Source organism: Rhinatrema bivittatum, chromosome 4 (genome assembly GCF_901001135.1).
Source record: "Rhinatrema bivittatum chromosome 4, aRhiBiv1.1, whole genome shotgun sequence".
Classification (NCBI taxonomy): Eukaryota; Metazoa; Chordata; class Amphibia; order Gymnophiona; family Rhinatrematidae; genus Rhinatrema; species Rhinatrema bivittatum.
In genome coordinates, this window is record NC_042618.1 from 313,327,978 (window position 1) to 313,345,935 (window position 17,958).

General features: G+C 41.3%; 1 protein-coding gene across 3 annotated transcripts in view; it reads left to right on the plus strand.

Annotated features, from left to right (window-relative positions):
• LOC115090774 (ketosamine-3-kinase-like) overlaps positions 1-17,958 on the plus strand; it is a 54,202-nt gene that overhangs the window by 10,988 nt on the left and 25,256 nt on the right. For all 3 annotated transcript variants that reach the window (XM_029600271.1, XM_029600272.1, XM_029600273.1), the window contains exon 4: positions 12,198-12,280. In XM_029600271.1, coding sequence (XP_029456131.1) covers positions 12,198-12,280 — 83 coding nt within the window. The remainder of the gene's footprint in view (positions 1-12,197; positions 12,281-17,958) is intronic.

Here is a 17,958-nt window from a genome sequence, read left to right on the forward strand (position 1 = left end):
ACCAAACAGGATCCTTTGGGTTGTCAACTTGCTTTATATCCTTAATTAATCTCTGGAGATAGATAGATAGATAGATAGATTTATTTATTTATTTATTTACGGTTTTTATATACCGCAAAATAGGACAGTAGTCTGCCCATCTAAGCGGTTTACAACAAAACATTCATAATACAACGAACAATATGATCCCAGAAGTGCTGAACCAGGGAGCACTGCCATCTGCCAAAACCTGCGCCATCTGCGCAAAATCTGTGGCCTTCATCTGCAATAAAAATAAACCAAACAGGATCCTTTGGGTTGTCAACTTGCTTTATATCCTTAATGAATCTCTGGATATTTATTTATTTGAAGGTTTTTATATACCGCAAAATAGGACATTAGTCTGACCGTCTAAGCGGTTTACAACAAAACATTCATAATACAACAACGAACAATATGATCCCAGAAGCGCTGAACCGGGGAGCACTGCCATCTGCCATCTGCCACTGCCATAGGTCCATTCTTCCCACACTGACACCAGCAGACCACACTTGTGGTGGGAAACATTTTGCTAATATGTTTAAGAATAAGGTACCAACAAAATAATGCCTTGCACGTACCCAGATCAGTCCAGACTCCTGGGTTTATACCTTCCTTCCAGCAGATGGAGACAGAGAAAGTGTTACTGACCCTGCCATATAACCTAGTGTGCTCCCTGCAGTCCCTCAGTATTTCTCTGTCTCCAGCAGATAGTAGATGTGCCTACCTGCAGTCTCGTCTAAATTTAAAAAAAAAAAAAAAAGTTTGCTGATTCCTTCTAGGAGGTTGGCAGGCCCTGGTGGGGCTTTCTGTTCTTGAGGTGGACGAGCAGGGGGTTGGGGACCCTTACTTGTTCAGTCCTAGGTAGCCAGGAGCAGAAAGCCAGTGGATCCAACTCCCTCTGCCCAAAGAGGATTGAAAGAGCATCCTGCCCATTTCCAAAATAGGAAAGTGCCTCTTGTGTTCTTTTCTTTGCTTGGACTCTATTCTTAAAGTAAAAAAAAAAAAAAAATGGCAAAAGGAGGAGGCAGAGTTCTAAGGGCTTGCCGGGGAAAAGCTCTGTCTTCTGTCTGGTGTGGGCGATTTACATGAACCGCAGCTCGTCGCTCTAAGGCTCTGCCTCGTGCTCCTCTCCGGCGTATTCTTTTCCTGTGAGTGACCATTTAAGACCATGCCAATTGGCACGAAGTGTGTCGGCTGTGGTGAATCATTCACAGCGGCTGTTGCTCTGCTGCCTCCTGGAGGGAGCAAGCAGTTCTGGCATGTCAGCGGGGGGGACTGACCAGCAGCGAGAGTTGGTGGTGCTTGTTCACGAGGCACGGGAGGACCCGCATCCATTTCCCGTCAGCATGGGAACGGCGGCCATCTTGGCCACTTTTGCCAATCGCACTGAAGCTACAGTGGGGGAGGGGGATTTCCCTCCCTCATTATCCCCTGGCTGATGGAAGTCCCGTACAGGCCCGGAGGGCTCAGGGGACTCAGGCAGAAGCGGTAGATGACCTCCTGGGGGAGGAATCAGATAGTTCTGCATCTTTTTCGTCAGATTTTGTGCTTTTAATGCACAAGGCTTTTAGGGCCTGGAAATCCGTGGGGCCAGGCGTGAGTTTTCTGCTGGGCCTTGGCTTAAGAAGATATCCATAACCGCAGGAAGACTGGGGACTACCAGGGCTCGGGGAGTCTGAGCCACGTACTGTGTGGGATGAGTTTTCAGGGAATTCTGATGATGGCATCCCGGTTGGTTCAGGAACTCCTCAGCTGGATCCTTCCCTGGGGAGAGGCAGGATTCCGGAGAGGACAAGGAGGATGGTCCGCCTGTAGATTGTGATGATTCGAAGGTGGTACAACTCTTCCGTAGGAATTGGGGATCAAACTTCCGGAGGAGTCCGATCAGGAGGATATGGACCCGGTTATGGCTGGCTTACAGGGCCCAGTGAAGGCTTTTTCTTTTCATAAGTTGGTTAGCAGTTGATGGTCCAGGAGTGTGACACTCCGGAGACCGGCCTAAACATAGAAATGACAGCAGAAGAACACCAAACGGCCCATCCAGTCTGCCCAGCAAGCTTTCGCACTTTTTTTTTTTTCTCTTATACGTATCTGTTACTCTTGGCTCTTAGTAACCTTTTTTATTCTATTTCCCTTCCACCCCCGCCATTAATGTAGAGAGCAGTGTTGGAACTGCATCTAAGTGAAATAGCTTAATTAGTTAGGGGTATTAACCACTGCAATAAGCAAGTTGTATCCTTTGCCTGAGGATTCTTTGGAGCTCTTAAGGGTCCCGAAGGTAGATGCCTCTGTTTCAGCTGTAGCTAAGAAGACAATGGTTCCAGTAGCTTGGGCGGTGACTTTGAAGGACTTGCAGGACAGGAAGCTTGAGGTCCATCTGAAGAAAATCTTTGAGGTGTCAGCCCTCTGCATTCAGGCTACAGTTTGCAACAGTTTCATTCTTCAAGCAGCGCTGCATTAGGTCCAACAGGTCCATCTCCTCTCAGGAGGCAAAGCAGACTGAGCAGCTGGAAGCTGTGGTAGCCTGTGGCATGGATGCACTGTATGACCTCATCAGGACATCTTCTAGGGCTATTAATATTAATATTGATAACAAACTTTGTTACCGAACCTTATGGCACCTGTGTAATCTGACAGAGTTTAGCATCATTAATATTATGTGCATTATTGTAAACCGTTGTGACAGTACCTATCGTAACAACGGTATAGAAAAATATTTAAGTAAATAAATAAATTTAAATAAATAAATGATGTTGGTGGTCTCAGCAAGGAGACTGCTGTGGTTACGAAATTGGTCGGCAGATGTCTCGTCCAAGGCTCAGGAGCACTAACTTTTATATCCCGCCCCCTTAAAAGGTTCGAGGCGGGTAACAACAAAACATACATAATAAAAGAACAATAAATCACCTAAAATAAATAAATTAGAATTAAAATACAATCGCACTAAAAGTAAAATAAATCAAAATGTGGACATTAATATGCAAAATAAATAATCCAATCCAAGATGTGGTAGTGTTATGCATTGTTGCATAAATCTGGAAAAGCTTGTTTAAATAAGTAACTTTTCAATGCCTTTTTGAACTCTTTAGCATCTGCCATAGAGTGGATGATCCAGAGATAGAAAAAGCCCTTTCTCTTGTCATGACTAATCTGGTAGATTCGTGACGGAGTGTTTAATAATAATTGATTTTTGGATCTTTAATTTCTTGCTGGTGTGTACATATGCAGGCTGGCTGATAGCCAGTCATCATTGTTGTTGTGGATAATGTTATGTACAATAGTTAAGATTTTGTATCTTACCCACCATTTTATTTGGAGCCAGTGTAGATTGAATAATGTTGGGGTGATATGCTCATTTCTTTTGTGTTTGACAATAACCTTGCTGCAGCGATCTGTATTAATTGTAAAGGTCGTATTGTGGTTAATGGTAGTCCTTCATAGAGAGAGTTACAATAATCAATGTTTGTTAATATTAGAGATTGAAGTATGGTACGAAAATCAGATGGATCTAATAACAGTTTAATGTGTTTTAGTAATTGTAATTTGTAGAATGAGGATTTTATAACAGTCTTAATGTGAGATTGCATGTCTAAATTTGGGTCCAATATGATGCTAAGATTGCGGGTATTGTTTGAAATTGGAATAGTTATACTGTCATATGTGAAACGTTTTGGAGCATCACAAAACTGAGAGTGGCTGAGTATCATATTTTTTCACGTAGATAAGCAGCTGAATTAGCCATGCTGTTTGGGTACGTCTTCTGTGCCACTAGATTACTAGACTTAGAGAGCTCAGTCAAGTCTTTCAGCTAGGTGCTCCCTCTTATATCATCTCTGATTTACCTCAGGCTCCTCAGTCGGTTTTTTTCCGCACAGCAGTTAGCACGCGGAGCTCTGCTCTCCTGAGAGACTGGAAAGTCTCTGTAAAAAAAAAAAAAAAAGAGAGAAAACCAGAACAAATTGGCTTGATTTTATCAGACAGCCAGAGACATGCCACGTCCTGGTGTTTAAATTTTGTTCCTGTGGCAAAATTATGTCGGCCACTGATGGCCACATTTTATGTTACTTGTGTCTGGGACCTTCCCATGACCAAGCAAACTGTGTGGACTGCGGACGGATGTTCCCGCGAGCCCAGCGCCAGCGGGCTGCCAAGCTACAGGAACTTCAATCTAGAGCTTCGGGCTCTTATGCCCCTTCGGAGGCCTCAGTAAGATCATTTCCAGGCCCAAAAAGCAAGGAGGCTGCTGCGTCGAAGCTACACCATTCCGACGCATCAACGAAGCATTCGACGCATCAACGCAAAGAGTCCACTGCATGGCATCCTCATCCGATCGACGCACCGCTGACGCACTCGACGTGCGTCTGTGCTCAATCGACACAATCTACTCAAAAACAGCCTAAGAAACACCACTCTGGCCATAAAAGACCCAGAGAAGTGTCACCACCCTTAATAGTAGAGTCGGATGCAGATGTTTCACCACCTCGTACATCTGTCATGACTCCTACATCACCGGGGGCTTTGTCATCGGTGTCCCTTACCTCTTTGGGCACCCTAGCCCCTGACCAACCTCAGCCGACTCCACGAGGGATCCCATCTGATCCGCCTCCCCAAAAAAGGCGAGCACAAACGGATGTAATTCGGCCTACTCCACCACCGATTACAGACCCAGCTGAAAGGTAATTAAGTCAGTTTTATCTCACCCTTTGCCTGTTCTGGGTCACATACCTGCAACTGTAGGATCTGTCTCAACACCATGGAGTGAAAGCCAGCAAAACCCCCATATAGGTGAATGACAGAAACCAATGGTCTCACAGACATCTCTGTGAGATATATGATGGCATTAATAGGGTGAAAAAGATCTTAGCTTTAGTTCTTTCAAGGGATAGTTGGCCAGACTCCTGCTTCTCAGAGCAAGCTGCTAGTCTAATTTGTAGGTTCACAGGTGAAGTGAACTACAGCAGTCAAAGTTCTGGAAGCAAAAGCTCACTGTCTCTATAATTCAGAGTCCTTTTCTCTGTTTGGAACCTCATTGCATATTCAGTTCCAAAGGATTCAACATTGATCTTGATTAGATATTATCACCTTCTGTAGTCACAGGATTGTGGGAATGCATATGATTGTGTGAGTGTAGATGCATATGAATATTCCCATTGTAGGTTAATTTAAGTTCATAAAGTTCATCACAGACATGAGTGGAACAATACCATTTCATAGTTGGTCTCATGGCTGGATACAAAGTTTTTTCCAAGGACATGTGCACAGTTCTTGTCAAAGTTTCTCATCTCACAGTGTGAGGTGCTGACAAATGTCTGATATGAAGAACAGTTGTGGCTGAAGCCTACATCTTTGTGTTGCTTAGCTTGCACTTTGGTTCAGTCTGTGTGGATAGCTGCAGGCCTCAAGTTTAATGATGCACATCCTTGTTTAGGGTCACTGGTGTTTATCCTACAGTGAATCACTGTCATCTTTTAAAACTCCTTACCTTTAAGAAGACTATATATGGATTGGGTGCAAGGCTGTGAAAATACCTCTGTGAAGTTAGAATATGAAGAACCAATTGTAATTTCATTATGGTACTGCTCCCCTAGAGTGTGTAATGATGTATTGGATACAGTGGTTGAAGTGATAGTAGTACAAGCATTGAAATATCTGTATTTATTAATTATGGGGGATTTTAACCATCATGTGAATATTGTGAGGAGTAAAAAACCTAATATCTTTTTGAACTTATTAGCGGTGAGCGATTTAGTTCAGATGGTACATGGGGAATGCTAATATATTGGGGAGCATACTCTGGATTTGATTTTTGGATCTTCATTAGCAAGATCACAAGGTGGTTTGATGTTTGAACTCAGAAAAGTTGATGTGGCTTGATCACTACTTATTTAGGTGTAGGTTTGATTATCTTCCTAAATTAAGGGATTGAATAGATGGGGTTTTACAGCATCTTCAGGAAAAAAAAGATTAGGAGAAATTTATAGAAACTGTATCTGATTTAGTAAGTAGTCATCTAACTGAGGATCTAAGTGATGTGGATAGATGGACTGCGGGATGGTACTCCATGTTAGAGCAGGGGGTATTATTATGTAGTCCAACTGTCAGAAATAAAAGGGAGATATAAAGGAGAATAAAGGGTCAATTTCTCCATGGTACAATACACAGCTGGCAGACTTAAAACAAGGATTTCGTTAGCTAGAGAGACATCTCGGTGGCTTGACCTGGTCATCCATGCATTCTTGCCTTGTTTTCATGGCTTGTGACCTACCTAGGCCTCCTGCCTTGGCTTGTGACCTACCTTGGCCTCCTTGCCTTGCTCTCTGGCCTTCCGAGCCTTCCTGCCTTGCAACCTTCAGGCCTTCTAAGTTTACTTAGCCAGCCTTGTGCCCTGTTTATGCTTTTTTGTTTACTGTTGCTTGTCCTGTCCTTGTCCAATCCATTTCTTGTCTTGTTCTGTCCTGTCCTTGTCTAGTACAGTTCTTGTTTGTCCTGTCTAGTCTAGTCCACCCTGCCTTGGCTCCAGGCCAGTCTACCTTGCTTCTGGATCCAGATTGGTATCCAATCCTTTCGTGTATCCAGCTCCTGGCCTGTGCCTGTATTACCATGATGTTCTCCAGAAGTAAAGTCCTATTGGCCCCCAGAATCCAAGGGCTCAACCTGCATGGAAGGGGCTAGCAGGCAGAAGTACATCTCTAGTCCTGTCTTGCAGTCCTGGGTCGCTTCTGCGGGGGGGTGATCCCAGATTCCAGCCTGCTTGACCATGTCAGAGAGGAGATGGAGGAAAATGGATTCGAATGAAGGTAGAACCCAGTAGCAGGTAGCAGCCACTGAATATTTTAAGCAGATAGTTCAGGAAAGAAAGGAAGCAGTATTCAGGACTCATTGATAGGGCACAAAATAATGCAAGAGTAGTTTTTAGTGTAGTAAATAAGCTGTTGAGTAATAGTAAAGAATCTCTGGTGTATGATGGTCTTCTGGAATGTAAAGAATTGAGTCGTCATTTCAAGGAAAAAGTTCTGAATTTACATCAGAATCTACAGATAAATGTAATATAAATAATAGCATATTAGATGCGAATGAGTTGCAGCAAATGGAGGATCCAGTACTGGGGGAAGAGTTGTGGGCATTTGATTTTGTCTTCTTTGTGGAACTTTTTGTGAAGATAGTTAAGACTAATTTTTTGTTAGACCTGGGTCCATCTTATTTAGTCTTAGGTCTCTCAGATTTAGAACTGAAAGGATTATGGAATTTGGTAAATTCTTCCTTATCTGAAGGGAAAGTTCCAACATCTTTAAAAAAAAAAAAAAAGCAATAATTACTCAGATTCTAAAAAAATCTTGAGTTAGATTCTAGGAATTGTTCTAATTATAGACCAGTGGTTAACCTTCTGTTTGCTGCTAAGGTAGAAAAAAAAGTAGTTTTAACACAGATTGTGGATTTCTTGGAAGAAAAGGAGAAACTAGATATATCACAGAAGAGGCTGCAACATCAAAACCATTATGGTGCATCTGATGGAATCAGTGCTGCAGCATCTTGATAGAAGGTTTCCATCTTTAATTATATCCCTTGCTTTGTCAAGTGCTTTTGACATGATAGAGTATAAGGTGTTGCTTTTCCGCTGTTCAGAGTTGAGGTTAAAGGAATTGCTGTGGTTAACATTGTTTTTACAAGACAGAACACAATCAGTGAGCTTTTGAGGCACCTGTTCAGTGGCTCTAAAGGAGAATTTCAGAGTACCCCAGGGATCTTCTTTGTCCCCAGTGCTGGGGTGACAGATTTGTTTGTTTTTTGTTCTGTTTTTATTATGCATATTTGGTTCTGGATAGGGAATCTGATTTGAAAAGAGTAGGGGAATGCATGGCAGTGGTGAGTATGTAGTTGAGCAATAGTGGCTTAATTTTAAATTCTAAAAAACACTGAAGTTTTACAGATTGGAGGGGGTATGGAAAAATGCCATCTACATATACACTGTTAATACAACACTTAAAGAGGAAATACAAACTTTAGGGGTGTTATTGGATGGTAATTGGAGTCAGAAACTCATATTTCCAGTGTGGTTTGTACTGCTTCTATTCGTCTGAGAATGGTTCAGCAATTGAGACCATTCTTAAATGTACAAGCTGTGAAATCAGTGGTTTATGCACTGGTTATGGCAGTAATAGGCTATTGTAATGCCATCTACTGGGGTCTGCCAGGAGTTCCGCTGAGACTTTTACAAATACGAGAGACATTATGGGGTGTTCAAGGCGGGATTCTGCACTACCACTTTTATGAAAACTTCATTGATGCCCCATCAGAATTTGATGTAAATTCAAGGTATTAGTGCTATCTTTTAAGATATTGAAATGGATTGCCCTTCACATATGAGAAATGGATAGCAGTGGAAACAATCTGGCAGGTCACAGAGATTGCAGCATCAATTTCAGCTACAATTGCAATCTGTTAAGGCTTTCTACCATCCAAGACTTCCGAATAGAACTTTCTCCATGGTGGTTCCACAGCTTTCTGTTGGATAAGGGAGAAGCAGGACTTATGAAGTTCTGTAAGAAACTGAAAACCCAGTTAATGATTAATGAGAACTAAGAGATGAAGAAACAGTTTTACTGTAGGAAAGTATTGCAATAGTGCATGAGATACGATAAAGGCGAGGATTATTTTATTTTTGTTTTTTAAATATATTTTATCTTGTTGTACGCTGCTTTGGATGATTTAATTTACATTAGGAAAGCAGTTTATAAATCTTATTAAATAAATACTGACATCCTTTTGGATGAAAATCCTGGCTTATGTGCCATAACTGAGACATGGCTCAAAGATACGGATTCAGTCCTATTAAACCAACTCCGAAACAAGACATATGACATCTTCTCTATTCCAAGACCCCCCCAAAAAAGGAGGAGGCCTCCTACTCGCTGCAAAACCTGAACTTAAACTACTACCTTAATCTGTCAACACCAACCCCAAACTTGAAATTGGGTTATTCAAATCTCCTAAACTGCAAATTTGCCTAGTATACTCCCCCCTCCCCCCAGGCCTGCTGGAAAAAAAGTATCCCCCCTTATTGAATTTATAGCCAAAAATATAAACATAGACCTCCCTCCCATAACCTTGGAGATTTCAATCTCCATGTAGATACAAAACCACTTTTTACCAGTTGCGACTCGCTCCTGACCACTTTCAAAGCAATGGGCCTCAAACAGATCATAACCAAACCCACCCACAAAGCAGGCCACTCCCTAGATTTAATTTTTATAAACTCCCTAATCCATCCTGAGCCTCCCTCTTTTACACCTGTCCCCTGGTCCAACCACTTTGTCATCAGAACAACCTGCTCCATAAAAAACACTTCCTCTCCCTCACGCTCAAGAAATGCCATGCACCAAGGAAGACCTAACCTTAGCCGTATCAAAGATCTCGACAAACTAGACCTAACCAACCCTGACTCCGCCCTATCATCGTGGAATCACCTCACCAGCGTCATTGCTAACAATCTCTGCCCGTTACAAATCAAAGAAATAAACCCTACACATAACAAAAAACCCCTCCATGGTACACCCCAGAATTAAAAAAGATGAAACACAACCTGAGAACCCATGAAAGAAGATGGTGCAAAGAATCCTCTGCCACACATCTTGCAACATACAAATTCTCCCTACACACATACCGTGAGACTATAAACAAAACCAAACGAGACTTCTATGCCTTGAGAATCCATAACTTACAATGCAATGCCCGTGCCCTTTTCGAATATGTCTCAGCGCTAACAAATACATCACCTACCCCTTCACCTGACGAAAACACCAAAGCTAAATGTGAAGACCTAGCATCATACTTCCACAACAAAATTACCAAACTTACAATGTGCTTCCCTACCACTCCCTCGCCCACCAGAACCCTTTCCAAACAACCTAAGGCTGAACTAAATACCTTTGAAACCACAGTTTCCTCTGAAGTTGAATCCATCCTAAAGAAAATGAGACCATCCTCACACAAATTAGATACAATTCCCACCAAATCCTTACTCTCCATTCCTAATATATCCAAACCCATAGCCGACGTAATCAGTTGATCCATTACCCTGGGCTCAGTACCAAAACCTCTCAAACTAGCCATAATTAAACCCATACTTGAAAAACCAAAACTTGATCCTACTGAACTAGTCAACAATCGCCCCATCTCTAACCTACCCTTCATTGCTAAAATCCTCGAAAATATAGTGAATCTGCAACTAACGGACTACCTAGATAAACATCACATTCTTTTCTCATCCCAATATGGATACCGCAAACACCACAGTACTGAGACCCTCCTTATCTCACTAACAGATTACCTCCTCAAAGGCCTTGACAAAGGCATCCTGGCACTATTAGATATCTTGGCACTATTAGATATTAGATATTTCCTCCGCTTTAGATACTATCAGCCATGACATCCTTATTGATAGGCTCACAGAAACTGGCATCAGCGGAACCCCACTTCAGTGGTTCAAATCCTACCTTAACGACAGGCAATACAAAGTTAAAATAGGTAACAGTGAATCTAAGGCTATTGACCTATCACGAGGAGTACCACAGGGATCCTCTCTCTCATCCACCCTATTCAACATAAACCTACTACCACTCTGCCACCCCCTCTCCGAACTTGATCTTCCATACTTCATATATGCAGACGATGTTCAAATCCTCATACCCGTGACCGATACCAACATAAAGCCCTTAACACATGGGAAGCAGCACTCTCATCAATCAATAGCCTCCTTACCAACCTTAACCTTGCCCTCAACGCATCCAAAACAGAACTCATGATAATTTCCCCACATCACAACCCCCCACCTCCCAAATCTCCTTTTCGCAACATGTATGAGACCTTGGCGTTACACTCGACAACCAAACCAATCTAAAAAGATTTATAAACTCCACAATAAAAGAAAGCTTCAAATTACACGCCCTAAAGAAACTCAAACCACTCCTACACCTTAACAATTTCCGTACAGTACTCAATCCACTATTTTATCAAAATTAGACTACTGCAACTCCATACTCCTAGGCCTCCAGAAAAACGCAACCTACCCCCTCCAGGGACTCCAAAACGCCACCGCCCGGCTTCTTACCAACACCCGCAAAAATGAACACATTACCCAAATTTTAAAGGACCTTCACTGGCTCCCAGTATCATCCTGGATCAACTACAAGACCCTTACAATCATCCACAAATCCCTTCATAATCATGATATGCAATGGTTCAATGATTCCTTAAGATTCTGCACCCCCTCAAGACCCACCAGGACTCAATACATGGCCACACTACATACGCCATCACCTAAACTCACATACCTCACCACCACAAAAGAACGGGCCTTATCCATTGCAGGCCCAGCCCTATGGAATACCATGCCAACCAACCTTTGACAAGAACTCTGCCCAAAAAAATTCAAACAGAAACTCAAGACATGGCTATTCAGACAAGCCTATACTTGGACATCCCATACTCCAACACCTCCCCCCCTCAAAATGTCAATTTACCCTACTATAAACTCCCATAACTGAAATCCCCTCAATTAATCTCTCCCCTCTCCCGATATCTCTTCTACATAACACTCATTTAATGCAATTCCCTTATCTAAATACCACCTCCCTCCTCCACAACATACTTGCTACCTGAAATCTTGGTTCTCATCTCTGTTTGCTCACCTGTCCTAAGATAATCGCTACCTAATGTAAAAATTTGTTACCTAATGTAAATATGTTTGTTCACTTGATCTAAGTTAATCGATATACAATTGTTCCATTGTAATTTTCTGCCTTTTTATACCCCTAGTCAATGTTATCTAAAGTTACAGACTGTAAACTAGTTCTACACTAGTTTGATTTCAGTTCCATGTAAAGCTTTCTGTTTGCTGCATTGAGTTCCATGTAAACCGATGTGATGTTCCCAACGAATGTCGGTTTATAAAACTTTAAATAAATAAAAATAAATATCAGTTACAGAAAAATCACACTCTGAGCTTTTCATTCTATTCTTAATTTAAATAAATTTGTGATTTTTAATCGGAAAACTAAAAGCAACCTGACGTCCAATAAAAGTCACATTTTACCAGGCGTTTAGCATGGGAATGACACTTCAAGGTAATTGGTGCTTTTTTCTGGTGGTTTAGTGTATGATTTTTTTTTCCCCCTAAGGTAAAGGTGCAGGACAGTCGGAACCAAAGTTTATAGACAAGTTTGGATTTTCTGCCATCACCTGCTGTGGGTACCTCCCTCAGGTAGGTTCTGGAGAATGTTAGCATTCTTGTAATGGTAAGGAAGTAAAATCAAATGTTCTTGTTTACTAAAATTTTGAACAAGAACAGGCTGTGTTTGGGATGGTAACTCCAGGCCTTGAAGCCAGGAGATGGCTCTGCTTTTTAAGATCTTCACCATAAGTATTTCTGAGATGGATTTGCATACAGTGATGCTCTAGGAATAAATTTTTTTGTTTTGGGCTCATTAGTTTTTCTGCTCTTCCTTCCAGTTCAGTTGGAGTCACAGCTGGGATCCTGGTGCAATGAGCTTTTATTCACAACTACCTGGGGATTTTTTCCCCCTATTTTAATAGCCCCTCCCACTGTTCCTAGTCTGGTCATTACAACGACAGGCTTGAGGCCAGAAGCTGTGCGCCTTCCGGAACCCTGTATCATGGATTCTAAATTCAGCTATCAGGTGTTGCTCTTATGGATGACTGACTCCCAACCAACCCAGGGTGCAGAAAACCTCTGGGAATTGAACTAGGGCCCTTCCATTTGGAAGTGCACAGCACTTGCTGTCAGGTTAGCGGATGGCCTAATTTCCTTATTTTGATAGTCTAAAAGTCAATAAGAAAATGGAAAATGGTCATCATATGTGGCCCCTTAACAAGGGCTGTTGCTGCAATGACTGGATTACTGAGGGGGGAGAAGGAGGGTGAGGGAATAAAAATGGAAAACAATCCAGGGTAGCTATGAATAAAGGCTTATGGTGCTATAGTCCCGGTTTGAACAGGACCCCTTTAAGCTTTAAGCACAAAAGTCATGAGGAAGCTGCAGGTCCAGAAACTAAAAATGCAGAACAAGCATTGTTTCACTGCAGCCTAACATTGCTATGTGTTAGGGAGCTGTGAGGCCTCTGATCAGACACTAAAAAAAGAAAAGGTAATACACAAACTTGCAAAAAAAAGTCAATAGATCTTTTCTGATGACAAAAAATATTTATAACAGAGATCTAGGAAATCAGTTTATTAATTTATTAAACATCTATCAAATAGAAAGTTCCATATAGAGTACATCGATATCAAGAACCCAAAAATCCAGGGTTAGGTTTTGCAAATGTTAGATTTGAGCCAAGGATCCTAGAAGTATGTGTGAGACTTGTCCCAAAATCTTGACACAGCTGCTGTGTTTCGTCTCATATGAGGCTATCTCAAGGAAAATTTATGGCAATAGAAGCAACTGAATATTCTAATTTTCCTAACAAATTCATATTTTTGCAAGAAAACAGTCAGAAAATAAACATTTTATTTGTACAGAGAAACATACCCTATTAATAAATCTAAAACCAAACCACTAATCAGTGGTATTCATTAACATCAAATAAAATAATGTTTAATTGATTTGATGTTGAAATGAATACCTGGGTTATATATGGCTCTAATTTAATTTTTATATCTTATTTTATTTAATGTTATGCATCTTTTGCTATTTGTTGTATTTTAGGTTCTATGCTTTTTCTGTACTGTATTTTATGATGTCATATTGTATTGATGCTTTGAATAGGGTGGATGAGAGAGAGGATCCTTGTGGTACACCTCATGATAGGTCAATAGCCTTAGATTCACTGTTACCTATTTTAACTTTGTATTGCCTGTCGTTAAGGTAGGATTTGAACCACTGAAGTGGGGTACCACTGATGCCAATTTCTGTGAGCCTATCAATAAGGATGTCGTGGCTGATAGTATCAAAAGCGGATGATGTATCTAATAGTGCCAGGATGTATGATTGTAAGAAGTGTGGATTTCTGGTAAAAAGGTGTGACCCAACCAAAATTAGATTAGAAAAAAAAAGTTAGAAGTTAATGTATATCTCAGAGTAGATTTGTTAATAGATATGCTTGCTTTGTCTATAATAGTGCTCAAAATGTGGCACAATTTAAAACATGTAAAAAAATATGTAGATGGTAAATCAAATCCCTGTCTAAATTGTTCAAAGGACTTAAGCATTTGTGAAGAAGCTAATTCGTGAAACCTATTCAAGAATGCTGTTATCAAAGTAAGCTCCCTTCCTTCCCTATATATTTAAGCATTCTGTTCCAAACTTCAACTGATGGTTTTATTGGAGGTGTGAGGTATTCTCATCCATCCACTCACCCATATAGTAAATCATATATTTCTTAGTGTCTAATCAGATGAATCCAGAACAAGTGGGTTATGCATTCCTAACAGCAGATGGAGACGGAGTAACTGATGTCACAGTATATAGATCCTTGCAGTTACATTAACCTGCCAGTATCCTCCGTCTCCAGCAGATGGTGGACATGCATCTCCCCACTGGGGATTGCTTCATTTTAAAATAGAGAATTAAGGATAAAATTTGCCCCGCTCTCATGTGATGATACCAAATAGTCCCTCTCCGGTTGAGAATTCCTGAGGTGATTTCTGAGGTCCCTCAGATGAATGCCTTCGTCTGTTAGCTGGTTTTGCTGGCATGAACTTAACTGCTTGAGCAGCTGAAAGGCAGCAGATGCAGGAAGCCAAGCGCAGTGGTGTTGTCACATGCCCTCTCCCCCCACAGCTGGAGACTGTCTCTGTGCTTAAACAGGTAAGGCTGAGCTCCGGTAAGTTTAAAAAAAAAAAAAAAGAGAGATAGATACAGAGACTTAGCAGGAGGGTTTTTTTTTGTACAGGGTTTCCACTCCCCCTCTGTCAGAGACCTTGGGGTTCGGCTCGATAACCTATTCAATTTAAAATCGTTCGTCCTCAACACAACTAAAGAATGTTTCTTTAAACTTCAAGTTCTCAAAAATCTGAAACCTCTCCTGCATTTCAGCGACTTCAGACTAGTAGTACAATCTATCATCCTTACAAAATTAGATTATTGCAATTCTCTGCTCTTAGGTCTCCCTGCAATAACTATTAAACCCCTTCAGATGGTCCAAAATGCTGCGGCTAGACTACTCACTAACTCAAACAAAAGAGCCCACATTACACCCACACTACAAGACCTGCACTGGCTCCCTCTAAAATCCAGGATCACCTTCAAAACACTGTTGATGATCCACAAGGACATTCACGGCATTGCTCCTCTCAAGCTAAGCTTTCAACTTCGCACACACACATCTACCAGACCAATCAGAAACGCCTACAAAGGATCTCTATACGCACCTCCGATCAAAACCACTTTAAGAAAACGCGCCTTTTCTACAGCCGGGCCCACCCTTTGTAACTCGCTTCCTCCGGAGCTGAGACAAGAACCGTGTCTTCAAACATTCAAGAAACACCTCAAAACTTGGCTCTTCAGACAAGCCTTTCCGGAGGCTCGAGATCATTCGGACTGGTCAAAGGACATAACAGGACATTAGGGAGACACTGGTCAATGGACTAAACTGAACCGTAGAGAGACTCAACCTCTCTAGCATATTCCCCGATCCTGATTTAATGCCACTCATCCCACCCCCTCCTCGCTCTTCCTCTCCACCATCCTTCAACCAGATCTTCTCAATCCATCTTTCAGCCTGAGCTTCTCAACCCTCTCCTTCCTCATGGCCACCCGATTCCTCTGGGCCCCACCACGCCCTTTCTATTCCGCTTACCCATAGCAATATTTATTTATTAGATGCCTCACTTTATCTATCACTTTCCACTGTTTATGCCGCCCCATTATATTTGTCATTCATTTTTTTGATGACCTGTTTATATTCAACATTTATCTATAATGGTTTTATTTATAAATGCTTATTTATAATTATTTTTTTCTATATTCACCTGTTATTTAATGATTAGACGACTTGTTTCAATGTAACGCCACAGCTGCGACTGTTCTGTTTCAGTGTAAACCGATTTGATTTGATATTTTTTATCAAGAATGTCGGTATATAAAAATGATAAATAAATAAATAAATGCAACAAATGATCAGTCAATTTCCAATGTCCTCTCATTTCCCATCTGTTACCCGATATTCTCAGCAAATACAAAGAGGCATCAATTGTCAATGGTTGCTTGTAGATTTCAGAAATGCAATTGGTAACCATAAACCAAAATTTTTGTACTTTGATACATTCCCATCACGTATGAAGGTATGATCCCTCTCTCCCACAACCCCTCCAACATAGTGGACTGATGTTACAAAAGTGAGCATAAAATACCGGGGTGTGGTACAGATGATGTAATAATTTAAACTACACCTCATACCCTTTATTACAAATAGAAATATTCCTAGCAGCTTTCCAGATGGCTTTCTAGACCCTGGCTTCCAGTTGAATCTCTAAATCCGTATTCCATTGTCTAAGAATTCAATTTGCTGTGTTGACCTACCCCAGCGCAGAGTGAATAGAGATATACAAAACTGAGATGAAACACCTGGGCTGAGCTTTACAACTGAACACACCCTCCACCCCTTCACAATCATTCACTGCATCATAATTCAATGAGTGTTTTAAGATATCTCTTCTTAGATGAAAATAAAGGCCCCTAGTGGAGTTGGCTATTTAAAATTCCCTCACTAGATCTGTGAAGGACTTAAGGTTATCCTCATCAATTAATTGTCCCAAAAACCTAAGGCTTCTCCTTTCCCAGTGCTCTACATCTGGGGAGAATAGGTGGTTAGATAGATCTGGATTCAAGGACAAGGGAGACATGTAAGACCATTATGTATCTAGTATCGTAATCTTTGACTTAATAGATCTCCAGGCTCACAGGATATAAGCTATGATAGGATGTCCCCAGCACACGTGACCTATACGTGTTAGATGTAAACGACATATGCAAGAGGGCACCCAGACTACAGCCTCTCGCCCCACCCAATTCCAGAGAAAGCAAAGCTCTAGAAGATTTGTTCCCAACCTAGCTCTCAAGCAAGCTAATCAACAAGACCAATAATGCCATAGGAAATTGGGTAATTTAAGGCCCCCTCCCCTCTCCCTTAGAGGAACCATAGCATCATATTTAAGTTGTGGCGGTTTACCTTTCCACATAAAATGAGAAATCTCACCTCAGAGATCCTACAAAGCTCGCAGAGGTACATCACATGACAAATGCATAAATGGATACAGCAGTTGCGGTAAGACTGCCATCTTGACCAAGTTTACCCTCCCGAAGAGAGAGATTGGCAAAGAGGCCCACTTCCTCAAATCCGCCTTAATGGTCTGAAATAGAACACTATAATTAGTTTTATGTAACTGCGCATAAACCTTCGGGATCCATATACCCAGATATTTAAACCCTTCCTTGGCTTCCCGAAAACCATCCAGTGCCTGCAGGTGCCTTCTTTTTGCACCAACCAGTAAGTATTCTGATTTGGAATAGTTGATTGTATTACTATTAGAGGAGTACAAAATTCTCTTATTCAAGACAGTGGTTTTTTGAATAGAAGAGTAGAATTTGTTGAAAACAGACTGAGGCACTTGAACCTTCGTTTTTTGAACTTTCCAAGGGTTGTGGGAGAATTACCACGCTTTACCTTAAAGAAATTTTTCCTTGAAATGCTGGAGTTTTCTGCTGACGCAGTCCCCCCTCCCCTTGGATAAAGTATACTTTTTACCAGCTGGCTCAGGTCCTCGAATGCAAGTACCTGCTGTTGATGTGGATAATCTTACAGAATACCTTGAGTTATCTAATTATGAAGTGGTGGAACGAGCCACTTTGTTGGTGTCGTTCTTTGCGGACAGTGATTTGAGTTCTGTCATGAAGAAGTATTTTAAGAAGTCAAATGTACC